The 15,455-nt window shown below is 38.4% G+C and overlaps 2 protein-coding genes across 5 annotated transcripts; one reads left to right on the top strand and one right to left on the bottom strand.

The window, feature by feature from the left end:
- LOC103702357 (uncharacterized) lies at window positions 1–3,175 on the top strand. The gene has a single exon (XM_008784762.6). The coding sequence runs from the start codon at window positions 221–223 to the stop codon at window positions 2,234–2,236; it is 2,016 nt and encodes a 671-aa protein (XP_008782984.4). The 5' UTR covers window positions 1–220; the 3' UTR covers window positions 2,237–3,175.
- Window positions 3,176–4,454: 1,279 nt separating this feature from the next.
- TEX1 (Transducin/WD40 repeat-like superfamily protein) lies at window positions 4,455–14,840 on the bottom strand. Of its 4 annotated transcripts, none has more exons than XM_008784763.6 (11): window positions 14,682–14,840; window positions 14,420–14,515; window positions 10,735–10,864; window positions 9,996–10,087; window positions 8,925–8,993; window positions 8,010–8,067; window positions 7,765–7,867; window positions 6,006–6,092; window positions 5,697–5,775; window positions 5,471–5,603; window positions 4,455–4,685 (listed from the first exon to the last, which is right to left on the bottom strand). In XM_008784763.6, the coding sequence occupies exons 1-11, from the start codon at window positions 14,811–14,813 to the stop codon at window positions 4,642–4,644; spliced, it is 1,023 nt and encodes a 340-aa protein (XP_008782985.2). In that variant the 5' UTR covers window positions 14,814–14,840; the 3' UTR covers window positions 4,455–4,641. The 4 variants fall into 4 exon arrangements, with proteins under 4 accessions (XP_008782985.2, XP_008782986.2, XP_088563699.1 ...); XM_008784764.6 differs by having other exon boundaries at window positions 7,765–7,864; window positions 14,682–14,839; XM_088707573.2 differs by having other exon boundaries at window positions 4,672–5,033; window positions 7,765–7,864.
- Between the last annotated feature and the right edge of the window lie 615 nt (window positions 14,841–15,455).

A 15,455-nucleotide genomic window follows, 5' to 3' on the forward strand; every position in this document is an offset into this window, starting at 1 on the left:
GATCCATTCGGGATCCGACCAATTCGGTACGATTTCCGACCAATCGCGCCCTAAAGCTCTTCATGAATCACGAATAGCGCACAAGAACCCGTTCCGGCGCTCATTCTGGGTTACGCCGAGCGGTACTCGAAAACCTTGAAAGATTTGATTATCGAGGTGGGAAAAGAATGAAAAGCTCTCACCACACGCAGTAGCAGAGAGATGAGGCGAAACGGAGAACATGAATCACCTCTCTCACCTTCGGTGCTCTCCTCTTCCTCTCCTCCTCCCCCACCGTCTCAAAAGTTCCCATCTTTCTCTCCGTTCCATCTCGTTCAATCCTCCGATCCGGTCCGATGCCAATCCGCTCCCAAAACCCCGCACGGAAATCCCGTTCCCTACCGTCGTCGATCCCTTCTTCTCCAACCCCATTCCACCCGACGTCTATAGCTGCAATCTAATGCTCTCCACCCTCGGCCGAAGCCGAGGGCTCGACGAAGCCCGCGCTCTGTTCGATCGGATGCCCCAAAGGGATGTCGTCACCTATGCCTCCATGATCACTCTCTACCTGCAATCCGGCAATCTCCCGCAAGCCGAGGCGCTCTTCTGGCAAGCACCCGCGAGGAATGTCGTGTTGGAATCGGCGATGATCGACGGGTATGTGAAAGCTGGACGGATAGTTGAAGCCCGGAAAATTTTCGATGCAATGCCGGACAGAAACGTGGTCTCTTGGACCAGTTTGGTGTCCGGGTACTGTCGGGTTGGACGAATTGACGAGGCGCGGCGGCTCTTCGATCAGATGCCGGAAAGAAATGTCGTGTCTTGGACAACGATGGTTTTGGGCTACGCCAGAAACGGGATGCTGACAGAGGCCCGAGATCTTTTCGATCGGATGCCGGAAAGAAATGTTGTGTCTTGGACTGCTATGATGAGAGGTTGTGTGGAAAACGGTCGAATTGGTGAGGCGAGCGAGTTGTTTGACAGAATGCCGCATCGGAACGTGTACTCTTGGAATGTAATGATTTCGGGTTATTTGGATAGTGAGCATGCTAGCGAAGCGATGGATTTGTTCCAGTTAATGCCTCGAAGAAATGCAGTATCTTGGACTATCATGGTGACCGGTCTGGCTCGAAATGGGCTGATGGAGAAAGCACGAGAGTTCTTTGATAGGATGCCAAAAAAGGACCCTGCTGCATGGAATGCGATCATCACGGCATATGCAGAAGAAGGCCGCATGAGCGACGTGCAGGAGCTCTTTGATGCAATGCCTGAAAGGAATGTTGTGACTTGGAATGCCGTGATTGATGGGTATGCAAGGAATGGGTATCGAGGGGAGGCTTTGAGGCTTTTCCTCATCATGCTTCGCTCACCAGTGAAGCGAAATGAGACTACTTTAACTAGTGTTTTGGGTATGTGCAAGAGCACTGTTGAAGTAAAGCAAATTCATGGACAAGCCATCAAGATCGGTTACGAAAAAGATGCTTCGCTCATGAATGCTTTAGTGACTATGTACTCTAGAAGTGGTGACCTGGGTTCGGCTTGGCTTGCTTTCAAGATACTCCATGCCAAGGATGTTGTATCATGGACATCGATGATACTGGCCTGCTCGAACCATGGGCGTGGTGATTGTGCATTGGAGGTCTTCGCGCAGATGTTGAGACATGGAGCCAAGCCTGATGGAATTACTTTTGTGGGAGTATTATCAGCTTGCAGCCATGTTGGTCTTGTTGACAAGGGCAAAAAAATCTTTGACTCAATGAGCCGAGCATATGGACTGGAACCGAAGGCGGAGCACTACTCATGCCTAGTGGACCTGCTGGGTCGAGCAGGGCTCATTGAAGAAGCTAAGGAGGTGGTCAGTGAGATGCCACAAGGCGAGCTCGATGAAGCTGTTTTAGGGGCTTTGCTTGGGGCATGCAAGGTTCATGAGAAGATCGAGGTGGCAAGCCATGTTGGTGAGGAGCTCATTGAACTAGACCCTTCTGGGTCGGGGGGGTACGTGCTTTTGGCTAATGTGTTTGCATCACATGGAAAGTGGAATGATGTGGCACGCGTGAGGAAGATGATGAAAGAGAAGAAGGTGAAGAAAGTGCCTGGTTTCAGCCAGATAGAAGTGAAGATGAGGAATCATGTGTTCTACGTCGGTGATCGTTCGCACCCCCAAGCTAAGGAAATATATGGGATGCTCAAAGAGGTGCTTCTCCCACAAATGAAGGAGATGGAGTACCTGCATATGATCCAATCCCTACCTGATTGACAGTCTTTTTTACTTGTCTTTGAGGCTCTGAAAGCAATGGTGAGGGCTCTTGATGATCTCCTTTGGTAGGTACCTGTTGGGCCGCCTTGTCTGATCTAACTGGAACAAGTGATCAAAATTATGGAGCAACAGTCTATTATATTTTGAAAATTTTAATGAGCTCCAGAAGGAAGCAACTTTGGACTGGGGAGAAGCTTGTCATTATACCTAGAAGACTGTTTGTCTTGGGGACCAAAGCCATTGAAGCTTTCTATGACCTGGAAGAATGCGATCAATGGGCCAGTTTGTCTACTTGATGTTTCTAATAATCTGAAGGCCAATTTGCTGCACGTCTAGGAAGAAGTTGAAATATGATGTTCCACTGAGCATTGAGCAACCAGTGATGTGGTCACAAGGCATTTGAGGAGTTGGTTTCATCCACAATGTTAATGGGCTGAGCAAGTTGTCACTGGAGTTGGCGCCCAGAATGGTAAATAGAAAGGCACAATGATCCTGCTCTGTTGGTTGTGTGGTCCTTTCTTTGTTGTGACTGAAAACCGAAGTTAAAAGTCATTTAACTTATAGTGCTTCCTCTGCTTGAAGCATGGAGAGATAGTTACAAGTTCCCCTATGGATCAGTTTGCGATCATCTGTAGGAGAAGCACCTTGAATCATTTTGTACTTTTAGCAGCATTCATAAACCACAATTTTGTTAAAGATCTGTGCCGCTGATTTCTGACTATCAGATGTGATCAAGACAAAGTAGCAGAGTAGTGGTCACTACACAAGCAGATGCATCAATGAGCTTGCAACAAAACGTAAGTATATCTTAGTTGAAAACAAGTACTCATGTTGGGGTTTAAAGAGTCGGGGATCCTTTGCATAAGGGAAGTTCTGATGGCTTAATTGTTGCATGGTTATCAATGAATCATGAATATAATGTCATGACTTCGACGATCATTTTAATCTTAAGGCTATTGTATATCTCTAAAGATAATCATCGGATTTTAGTCGCGTAAGCTTCCATCATAATTTTTCAAGTGCTCTGGAATAGGCAATATTTTATTCATATTTTTGTTAAACCAAGTTGGCAGAAGGAAAAGCAATCTAAAAAAAGTTTGCTTGTCGGTGAGGAAAACTAAATTCTCAAGTGAGGATGATACCTTTAACAATCGAGCCTATTGAAAATCTCAATCAGACTGTTGGAAAATTTCCTGAGAGTTCTGCGGATGGATTAGGTTGCGTGCCAGTGAGTCTCATCCTCGAGCAATCCATCCATGGCCCTTGTGGTCTTCTCGCAGCGTGCAGTAGTTGATAGGTCGGCCAATGTCACCAGCTCAAACTGCCGCTGCCCATCGAGGCGGATGAAATTGCACGGAAAGCGGTTTGCTCTACAAGTCATTGACTGCCTCTACTAAGAGGCTTGAGGATCGGGCGTGTACCAGAAGCCACCCTCTTGCATCGCCTCTACTACGAGTTCCCTTCCCAATCCACCAATTTGGATTTGGGTTTGGGATGTCAAAACGGTTTTGTAATGCATGCGTTTGAAGCATTCTTGATGAGATTGCTTAGGAGAGGGGGCAGGCATTGGATTTGACAGGCGTGCGTAATACTACAGTTGGTTATAGCTTCATCAAAGGATGAGCAGATGGTGATACAGGAGAAGAGTGAAAGAAGCCATGTTGGTTGTGGGCTTTGAGGGAGAGATCTGAGCATCAGCAGCAGCAGCAGCAGCAGCAGCAGCAGCTGGGTTGACCCATTCACGGCCCGAAGATGGGCAAAGCACTCGCATGGCTACAAGGCTGGAGATACCCAAGTGTATCGAGAACAATTTGACAACGTTTTGACTCCTGGTCATAAACTCCTGAAAAGTTTCATCCCTACGCTCTGGAAGTTTATCATGCAACTCGAATTCAGCGGGATTCAGCTTCAATCCTTGGAAATATCCAAATCAATAGCCAAATCAGCATCAGTTTCTTCTTTTACTAATCTTCAGGAATCTTTCTTTCCTTTCTTGCATTCCTTCTCCCTTCCATTTCTCTGTAATTTGAATTTTAACTATTGTGCAAGCATGGATTTTTTTTTTTTTTTGATTATTTGTAACAATATGCTTAGCAAGCAATATCAGCTTCTTTTACAGGTTCCTGTCAAGAGTTTTATTTTCACACCTTTTTTTCTGGGAAGTGAAAGCATTAATAAACCATTAAATTATACGAAGTCTACGATTTACCAAGTTGAATAAAGATCGAAATGTCATCATCATATTAGAGCAGAACTAGAAACACGTGCCAGGAAAGAAACCTCACTGATAAAAGCACAAAACTAAACTATTTTGCCAGTGATACTTCAGGAGGAAAAAAATACATACATGAGTTGCAATAATACTTTGGGAAATAACACTGTGCATGGCAGCAGTAGCAGCTTCTCTATGAATGCTGAGTGTTCTCAAAACCAAATATCCGGAACACACCTGCAAGGTGCATTCTTTTAGTTCAATTAAGTACCATGGAAAGAGAAGTATAGTACCAACATAAAAGCACATTCTCATGAGTACAAAACATCCTAGCATATTAAATCTAGCATAAAACCCTTTGGTTATGTAGTTATAAACACCAAATAGACAATGCTTTAACCCATCTATATGGGGCTTTCCTTACACTTCAAATATCAGCATACAATCCATCAAAAGCTCAACGAGGCCTTATAGTCAGCTCTTAACCTTGCGTAGACCTTTTTCTTTCGGGAAAAAAAAAACCTTGTGAAAGTACAAAACTTCTGGCCAATGTTAACTATGGCCAAGGGGTCCGGTTGCAATACCCTGTAAAACAAATTGGAAAGAAGGAAGCCTTTTTATTTGTCATACAGGTTAGGTTCAACCGAGTAGGAACTATAGTGAACTAAGTGATGGGCCAGTGGTCACAACTCTGTTTGAAGGAGAATCCAGGTGTTTCGTTCAAGTCTCGGAAGATGCAACCTATTATTTGGACCTGGTTAATTTACCTGGGATGGGCCTACCCTCTCGGTCTCCCATAGAACACCCAGGAAGCAACCATAAGATTCTAGATTTGTGAAGATGTAAGAAATTTTACAAGCAATTTTAAAAAGTTTAATATAAGCAACTATGTTGAACTAGGCTATATAATAAATTAAATCAATGAGCCAAATTAAACCCTTGAGAATTTGGAATCTGAAGAAACAAAAAGAAACAGAGACTGATAAGGTAAATGGAAAAAAAGAGGACCCATCAAAGCGAACCTTCATCAGCTTGGTATTTGTTCTTATCATCTCCTGCATAAGCCAGTAAGTTGTATTTCGGGTTCCATTCCACACTGTTCATTGCAGCCTTACAAGGGATCTGATGCACTGATCTCCCAGTCTGAACATTGGACTGGACATGGAAAAAGACCATCAATCAAATTATTGAAAAAAAAAAAAAAAAAAAACAAAGGGCAAAATTCAAAGGTTCACAGGGACTACATACAATATCAATAAAAGGATCTTCACTGGCTGAAGCAATAAATTCTCCAGTGTAATTAAAGCTAATGGTTCTGACAGGCCATCTGAAACATAGACATTACCAAATAGTTATTCATCAAATTATGTTTCTCACTTGAAGCTTTTGTATTGCTTCTACGCAGATGATCATTCAAGTTTATGAAATGTTTTTTTTGCCTCCAGATGGTTCTAACAACATTGCCTAAATTAATATTTAATTTAAGTAACTCTGCTTTGATAAATAACTCATGGAATGCCCAAAAAAAAAAAAGAAAGAGAAGTCGGAAAAGCTTACTCGAGCTTTGTGAATGTTCGGACGCACAACATCTCTGAAATATCCCAGAGACTGACCAATGAATCGGCACTTCCGACAGCAAAGTATCTGCAATCATAGAAATAGTTGACAAAGGTCATATGCATGCTCTGATGGATGCTTTCCAAGGTTTGACAGATGCTGGCCATATGCAGACACATCTAGCAACAAACCTCATATATGACAATGCATGCACATGCATGGTCTCCTAGAGAGTTGCATGTTCTAACTACAGCTGTTAAGTAACCTCGATCTGAATTTGCTACAGTATTCAACAGACAATGTTTTAGCCTTCAATAGTTTGACTTTGTGTCACATAAACAGAGCTGCAAGTCATGACTAAAACATCCAATGGTATTGAAAGGAAAGAATTTCTCTAAAAGACAACGATGTTTGGCAATTTTAGCTGAGATTGACAACATGGCCGGCCCAACCTTTGGTGACTTAGGCAGTCGCCTAAAGCCCCGGCCCAAAGAAGGTCCACCGTAAGAAAGGCCTCAAAAACAAAATGGAAAGGAAAAAGGCCCCCATGTGAGTTTGCTTTAGGCTGGCCCACTGCAGGAAAGGCCTCAAAAACAAAACGGCCTTAGGCCCCCAAATACATTGGGCCGCTCCTGATTGACAATACCATGGAAAGAATACCTAGAGCAATGAAACTTCTAAAACTTAACCGAACGCAATAACACAATGACAAGAATTACATTCCAACTTTACCAAGACATCTTAGAAATATATAACATTGAGAAGTAACAGATTTATCTTTTTCTGCATAATTTCAACTGGTATAACATTATAGTGGGGTTTCCCTTAACTACATTTATTTTTCAGATACCAAAAAGCCATGACACAGAAGCCTAAAATCTACAGTCAACCCACCGGTCTTGGTTTGGCTAAATTTTAGGCTAGAAAGAACTTTGGGCTGAATAAAGCATATGCCAAAGCAAACTTAGCCTGAAAAGTGGAGTTGCCATTTTGTATGTCCAATAAAAAAAAAATACAGATCCTAAAGTGGTGAATGGCATAATCCTAATTTAAATGGTCAATTTTTCAGCTCGACATTCATATTTCTGCATTGGTTGGTGAAAGTTCTAGCTTAATGGTTTTGCTTAGGGATGGAACCAAGATGATCATCAGAATCCCACCACTATTTCTAATCCTAGGCTTGGTTTTCAACTCCTTGTATACTGTTTTACACCCCCACTCCCAAGGCTTGCGATTGGTGCAAATCAAATCTTCATTATGGATATAACTGAAAATACAAAGCTAATTTAGGACCAGGTGCAGATAATGAGCATAAACATTTTAGTGGCAAAGAATCTATTTTCAAATTCTCAAGTGACTAAGCAGAACAGGAGGTACAAACCAAGATTTTAGAAAAAGACAAATGTTAATCACTTCACACAGTTTCAGAAGAACAAAAAGCCTACGATTTCCCCAGCAGCATTCCAATAAATGCAGCTATACTTTGAGTGTGAGACAGCTGATGTTAGTGCTGAACAAGCAACTTTTAATGATATTTTAATCATCTTCCTGAAAAACAAGGAGGTACTAGTTTTAGTACTTCCTGATCTGAGAACTATGTGGGTATTTTCTGTCCAACCCAAATGAAAAATAAAATTTGAATGACCAAAGAATAGTTTCAGTGCAACGGAGAAAGTGTCCAGCATTCTACTTTGTAATCATTATCATATAAGAATGCGAAGTAGATAAAGGAAAATTTAAACAAGAATATCCTAATCACCTTCCTATGGGATCAATTGCAATACAATAGCAACCTGCTGTATGAGCCACCAAAGTGTGAAGCACCTTAAGAGATGGATAAGCAAGTACCTCAACAGTACCTGCTAAAAATAAATAAATATCTATTAGGAGGGATTATTATATATTTCCTGCGATGGAACTTAACAATAAGCTTGAAAATGTGTGAAATTATGGAACCTCGCGTATATTCTTAGAACAAAATGGTCGAATTAAGATGACTCTTACCATTCCCAGTGGTAAGAAAAAAAAGTTCTCCAGTTGTATTCCATGCAATCTCATTTACCTATAAGCAGACCATACCATGTCAACGCCACATTCACTATATAAAGGTTTTAAGAGAAGTTCTGAAGACATACATCCAAGTTGATATGCTCCTTTTTTTTTTTCTTTTTTTTTTGCTGCTAAGACGGGTGGATCATACCTGACGAGTACGGATACACTCAATAAATCAAAAAACAAAATACAACAGAGTGCCACGGGCAGCTCCCCATCTCCAGCCCATAGGGTACTGCCAGAGTGACTGGCTACATAATCAGCCACCCAGTCCGCAGCCCCATTGGCTTTACGGAAAACATGCTTGGCCTGAAAGGCCCCTTCGTCCCTCACCAATGCCCAGATGTCTCAGACAAAAGGGTGGACGCAACCATTACCCCTTGGGCCCTCCCGGATCCAACTGATAACCGTGGCCGAGTCCCCCTCTAGGACAATGGAACTGGCCCGTAATATATAAAACAGTAAGCCTTTAAGAAAGAATAGCCTATGGCAACTCTTTTATTTTCTAATACAGAGACGAGTAGAAAATAACAGCTTGATTGCTGGTTATTCAAACAGAACTTAACATAATAATAATGCAATTCTAATGTAGCCTTTGAGAAAGATGCTTTCCAAGGATAGAAAACCAAAGATCATGGAAATTAAATACAAATATATGTATACGAAATTAACCTATACGGCTATACCATGTTATAGCAGGCAGAGGTGAAAAGTATTTGGATCTAATTCTCAACAATGTGTAAAAAGCAGAGTCAGCTAATACATAAAAATCAGGAAGGAATAAAAAGGGATCAAGTAACAGGAGAAAAAAGTAATGCTAAAAGATCTCAGCACTGTTGAAGTAAGCAAATATCAACTGGTAACTACCTCATAATTAAATTTGCGCCTATGTATCGGTTTAAACTTTCGAACATCCAGTATTGTAAGCTCATCCTCCTGAAACAAAACAAGGGCATTATCAGCAATCAAACACACAAAAAAAATATATATATAATTAATTGAATAAGACAATGGTGAACAATCAAATGGAGGTAGTATCATAATTTATGATAACAGCTACCAGGATTTAATTAATTAATCTTACCAAGTCAGATGTTATGTGAAATGCTGGTTCACATAAGTTTGGCATTTAACTTTGCATAGTCTAACATATAAGCCTAGACAAGTCAATCCTTAGCACTTCAGATTGTTTTTAATATGAATTAATGAGATACCAACAGAAAAACCAGATATACAATATCCCACTTTCATGGGAACAGAAAGAGAACTTTTAACCTCTAATAAGTATGCTATAAGGGAGCATAAAACACAAACATGTGTGCACATATGGCTTGGCTGCTTCTGTTTGAACGGACAGGACGTCAAAAACAAAGCATGGTACAGACAACAAGCAAGCATATTCATGCCATTGCATGGTGTACAAGATTGCTACTTCAAATAATTGTCTGACAGATTATAGGCACACTTATTAACAGAAAGATACAGATAGATGCACCCAAAAATACAGAAGAAAAGCAGGAAATGAGTAACATCATTAAAAAAGAAGGCACACATGCCTGCAGACAAAAGAATGGAGTTGGTACAAAATAGAAGTAGGCTTCAGCTAAAACCATAGCATTGTCTACTTGCCAAAATTTTAATAGCAAAAGTAGGTAGCTAGGAGGACATGGCAATGGCTGCAATTGTCACAATGGTTTATCACTAAAAGTAACGTGTTAAGTAGTCATCTTTCTGACTTCTCATATTCAATCAGAAAGGAAATGAGAAAGATATTTAGATATCACTGGCCCTATTTCACCTACCTTTGTTCATCCTCTTAGGCATACTTGATATGACTCTTCCATATTATTTTTCCCATTCAATTCTAGAATTTTCCATTGCTAATCAAACTCGAGAAATCATGTACAAGTGCATGTAAATAAGTTCTTGTTCGCATACCTTATTACCAACAGCTATATGATTTCCATCAGGTTTGTATGTGATATTGATATTCTCCCCACTAAGTTCAACATGTTGAGAGCATTTTCCGCCTGAAAAACCAGATGTCAGTATATGTCAAATCTATGTTGTAGGTAGAGCAAATTAAGAAGTCAGGCCATCTTTTTTTCTCCAGTTCTGAACAGATAGAGAAAAAGGTGAAATTCGGTGTAGTGGATGAACTAAAGTTATCTAGCAAGATGAAACAACACAGAGTTCCCTGAACAACAAAGAAATAGTCCCTGCTCTCAGCACTGAAGCAGGAATCACTTTAAATACTAGTTATTTAACACATTACATTTAGACAAGGCTTACGAGCCTATGCAAACATTTCAATAGATACTACCTATCATAAAGCAAAATTAAGCAACATCATGCCCCAAGTAACTCCTTGAGTGTAGAATGTATATCTGTTGACCAACTATGGTAATGTTAAGAAAAGAAAACAACTTAAACAGAAATATTAACAATACAAGAACTTTATCATGAATACATTTGAAAACACACTGCATTAGTCTCTATAATACCCAAAAGTTATAAAGAAAAGGCAAAGGACGTAGGTTGCATCCCTATGAAAAAGACCATGATGCCGAAAGCACAAAATAAGAATGCAAGAATTTAAGCATTGTCTTTTGGCATGACATTAAAAAAGCAGTCCAACTAATGCCTGACCTGTCAAAATTAGGGTAAATTTACTCACTTCGAGCATCCCAAAGACGTACAGTCTTGTCCCCAGCTGCAGTTGCAACTAAATCAGGATGCTTTGGGTCCCAGCATAGCTGATCTACACTGTCTGTATGCCCTTTTAATTCAATATCTTTGACCTTGCCCTGCACTTTAACAAACAGAACTCATGAATACCTCAGCACAAACCACATCCAATTTGTTTTTCCTCATCATTTCCTCCTTATAGCAACAATGGATTAATGGAATTTGAATAAAAAAGCTTGTTGAGAGTTATAGCTCCATAACACACACATCTTTCATAATTAGCCCATGAAATGCTGTAATTTACAGTTGTTATCCATTGGTTATATAGAATATTCAAATGGTATATTCCACTATGAAACTGAAGATATATTCAAGGTGACATATTGCCATTTTTTAGATATCTTCCTTTATATTTTCTTATTTGTTGTCCTCTGATTTTTTTCCTTAAGACAGCATTTACATGTAGAAAGAAACATCTGCACAAAACACCTATATATCGGTAAGTACTCGATCAGGTAGCAATGTGCATTTGAGGGAAAAAATGAAACTAAAATTGTAGATTACATTACCTACAAAGTATAAAAGAAAATATTTAAATAAAAATGATATTGTATTTTTAAAGAGTGACTCTTAACATGCAGAGTTAGATCAGAAAGGAATATTTCTATATTTTCATCAAATTGGGTTTTCAAAAGCAATCCAAAATCTTTTTATTGGACAGGGTTTTTTCAATCAGTTTTAAAAATAGACCTAACCCTATTTCACAACAGTTTCGGATTGCGTTAGTGGGTTATTGGCATCTACTGACACTGATATCTGAAAGCAATCCAAAATCATTCCCCCTTTTTCTTGTTTTTAACAACAGGAATGAAATGACAGAGGATGAGTTATACACTATGGAAAAATGAGAGAGTATTTTTAGCATAAAAAATGACAGATGGAATCTAGAAGAAGTGTTTGCTCTTTTCAAGACTATTATTTTTTAAAATATAGTATAGATAGTGGCAAAATTTATTTAACAAAGCACTTTCTTCAGAGGAGGCATGTTCTTAGAAAGAAACGACTGAGACAGGGACAAGATCCTCTGAGAGCTTATAATGCAGTGATCCAATAAATTTTCCAATGACAGCATCAAAGGAAAAAAATCTTTGATTAGTTTAAAGTAAAAAGGGAAGAATCCAATGCATGAAATCAACTCATTAAAAACAGATGTTTCTCTATCTAACTAATTTTAAACAAATCAGAAAGAACTGACTATGGTAATCATGTCATACATCTAGTGATGAAAATTAGATAACCCAAACTGAATGGATCCGTATCTAACTACCTTATTAGTATTTGGCATATAATTTAAAGCATGCACATCACATCTCCTGGAATACATAGATTTTTCTATCAATGTAAGATCATGTGAGCCAGCTCATACTGGTTATGGGGTTTGATTGATTGAGTGGTAGAGGAATTGCATAATTACTACTTATCTGACTATACTAGTTGATAGGCCCCAAAAGGTTTAATAAAGAATAGAAAGGAACTAGGCAAGGTGCCTCTAGCTAGCCCTTTTTCATGAACTGTAGTCACTGTCTTGTTAGGATATATGAAGGCTAATGAGATGGCTTGAATGAAGATTTAGATGTTGTATATGAACATCTAAGCTAAATAGACAATATCTTACTGTTATGTATAGAACTTTGAGATTGGTGAATGCATTAATTTTGTTATTTTACTTCAATTAATCATGGAAAGTATCTCAACAGGAATCAAAATGAATCTTGAGGAAAATCAAAATGGTTGAGGTTCGGAAAGTTCGGGAGAAATGGTTGGAAACCCAATTATCAAAACTCATGAGGACGAGAAATGACTCACATGTTCCAAGCTTGAACAAAAAGGGGAAGGGTTGACATTAATATTGGCATGTTTTTGTAAAAATGTTCAAATAACAAAATAAGCCAATCAGCTGGGAGAAGACTTGTTGAAGAACTTGGCATCAGTTGCCATGTCCAATTTATCCATTTATCCTTGTTCATAATTTTTAATTTATGTGAGCTAGGTTAAGGATTCTTGAGAGAAATAATCTTTGTAGGCAAGAAGAAATAATGGGGGTAACAACAAAATTTATTATTTATTAGGTACAATATCAAAAGGTGGGAGAAAGGCAAAGATGGTTGGATGCCAATGAATAGATTGTGGATGATAATCAAAGTTCTTGTTCATTAGAAAGAGTGTCGTCAGTAGTGGCAATTTCAGATCAAACAACTTGAAGCCAATAATGAGGGGACATGGTTTTGGATATTGAAATTTCATGTGTATTCATGGAAGTGAGTCACGACAGTTGATAGTGCAGAGTTAAGGACAACTTAGACAGTAGAAAGACCTTGAATGTGTCATAAGTTCAAAAAAACATTTGCTATAGAATAGATTTATTGAAGTTGTGGTGAAGTATTTATTAATTAGGAACAGGAAATAAACAATGTGCTTTCCCAATGGAGGTCATTGCCTCGGACTTGAATGTCACAGGAGTGAGAAGAGTGAGAAAGGTTAAGTGAGGTTTTAGTTATAATGAACCATTGGATTTTGAGAATAAGAGGTAAGTACTAAAATATAAAGACACAAAGTTAACAGGAAGCATTGCAGCATTATTTATTTACATTGATGGCCCACGACTTAATAGAATCGCTGGGTCAGAAATGACTAAAGTGTGCAGCATCAATTGACTAAAATTTAAGTATGGCTAGTGTTGAATTTTTTTGATATTAGTCCTTTCCTTTAAAAGAATAGCTGTAGCTATTGACTCTATTGAGAATAGGAATATATTTGTTGAATGAAAGGATCAATTAAAAAATTATTAAACTGAAAATGCACCACAAATTGCTATGAGCAGGCTATAGTTTAACTAGAATATCTCCTTGACGACATAGCAACCTGTGCTATCCACACATACTTGCTGATGAAAATGAATGCATAGCAGCTGTCTACCCAATAATGGTTTTTGAACAAGCATGACATGTCAACAAACTCTATTCTTGCAATAGATACTTTCTTATCAGACAATATGTATCGGGAATGATATTGTTTGAGTTCATTCTCTAGAGTTTAGTGTCTTGTATTTCCTTAATGTGAAAAAAGTTACAGCCTTGAAGCAGTAACTTTTTGAAAATGCAATTCTGAAGCTTAGGTTCAATTTACTTCTTTTTTTTTGTCGTCTTTTATCTTCCTTGTTTGGCAGAAAACAACCAATCTCACAATCTCAAAACTGCAAAAAAAGTCATTTAATTCATGTAACAAGATTCTCGATCCAGAATACCACCATTTTCCAACTACCACTTGCTGAAGACATCTCGAAACATCATCATAATTTTATATTCCACATATGCACAAAATTGACAAACGGAAAAGGACAAAATATAGCTTTCAATTTAGGTCTGGTTTTCATCCTATTGTCGAAATAACCCAATAAGAATCAAAATTTCTCCTTATATAATATTGCATTTTGTTGACTGCCAATTTGAAAGGAAATCTTCAAATCCTAATACGTTTCTTGGTTCTCAGAAGCACCAAATCCCAAAAAGAACGTAAAGATCAAAACCTTTTAACCCGAATTTATTTTTTCTTCTATCATACGCATGGCCCAACAAAAAAAGTAAAAGAAACGCGCATATAGGGAGCGAGATTACATGACCGAGGGGATCGATGTTCCAGACGCGAGCAGTGTGATCTACAGAGCCAGATGCGAGCTTGGTGCCCAAACAATTCCACGCTACCGAGTGAACCTTACCATTAGAAGAAGACATCATCATGTTAGGGGGAAAAAAATCAAGAACCTAGGTTTATTCGTGGATCCCAGAGTAAACAAAAAGAAAAAGAAAAGAAATCGCCAATTCTAGGGTTTCTAAGGAATCTAATCAAGAAAAGATTGGTTTTTTCCTCTCTATATACCTTCTTCTTGTGGCCCTGGTACTCTCTGGAGCTCAGGTTCTTGAAGCTCGGGGCCTTCTCTTCCATGGTTGCCCTCTCGAAGCTCCCCGGCTCTCTCTCCTCTTGCCGCGTGCTGAAAGCCCAAAAAAACATAAAGAAATAGGAGAACTGCCTCCAAACCATGTAGGCATTTTGGCCTTTGATAGGGGCATTTAGGGAATTTCATCTATCTGCTATCAATTCTGGGCTATCAAACCCACAAATAACAGAGTATTGTATTATTAAATAAGAAAAATATATACTTTGGAATTATTTATAATTCTTGTAGCCAAAATATTTTAGTTTCTCTTTTTATGAATGTTTGTGAAAAAAATATGATTAACATTCATGTGTGGCTTTACTTTATCCAAAATCTCAAATCAGGTAGACAAAAACTCTATCCATCTCGTATTTATAATTCTCAATTAATTGGACCCTTTTAAAATTTAATAATACTTTTTACCTAATTTATGTATTTTATCTATCTTAAAATTTTTAGTTTATCTTTTAACATACAATACATGTGTCTATATGGCCCAATAGTTTTTATTATTGTTATACTAGCTAAAGCTAAAAATAAAATAATTTAACTGTATAAAACGAATAATTTAAAACTTTTGAAATTCTTCACCCATTTTCATTTTTCTTTTGAAATAATTATTATATTTCTCACTTTTAAAAATTAAAAAATATAATAATGTACTAGTAGAGAAAATGTGGTCAAATAACTAAGCATATTATTATAAAGAGATATGT

This window comes from Phoenix dactylifera, chromosome 11 (assembly GCF_051530095.1).
Source record: "Phoenix dactylifera cultivar Ajwa chromosome 11, Ajwa_hap1_PhDact_Kaust_v1.1, whole genome shotgun sequence".
Classification (NCBI taxonomy): domain Eukaryota; kingdom Viridiplantae; phylum Streptophyta; class Magnoliopsida; order Arecales; family Arecaceae; genus Phoenix; species Phoenix dactylifera.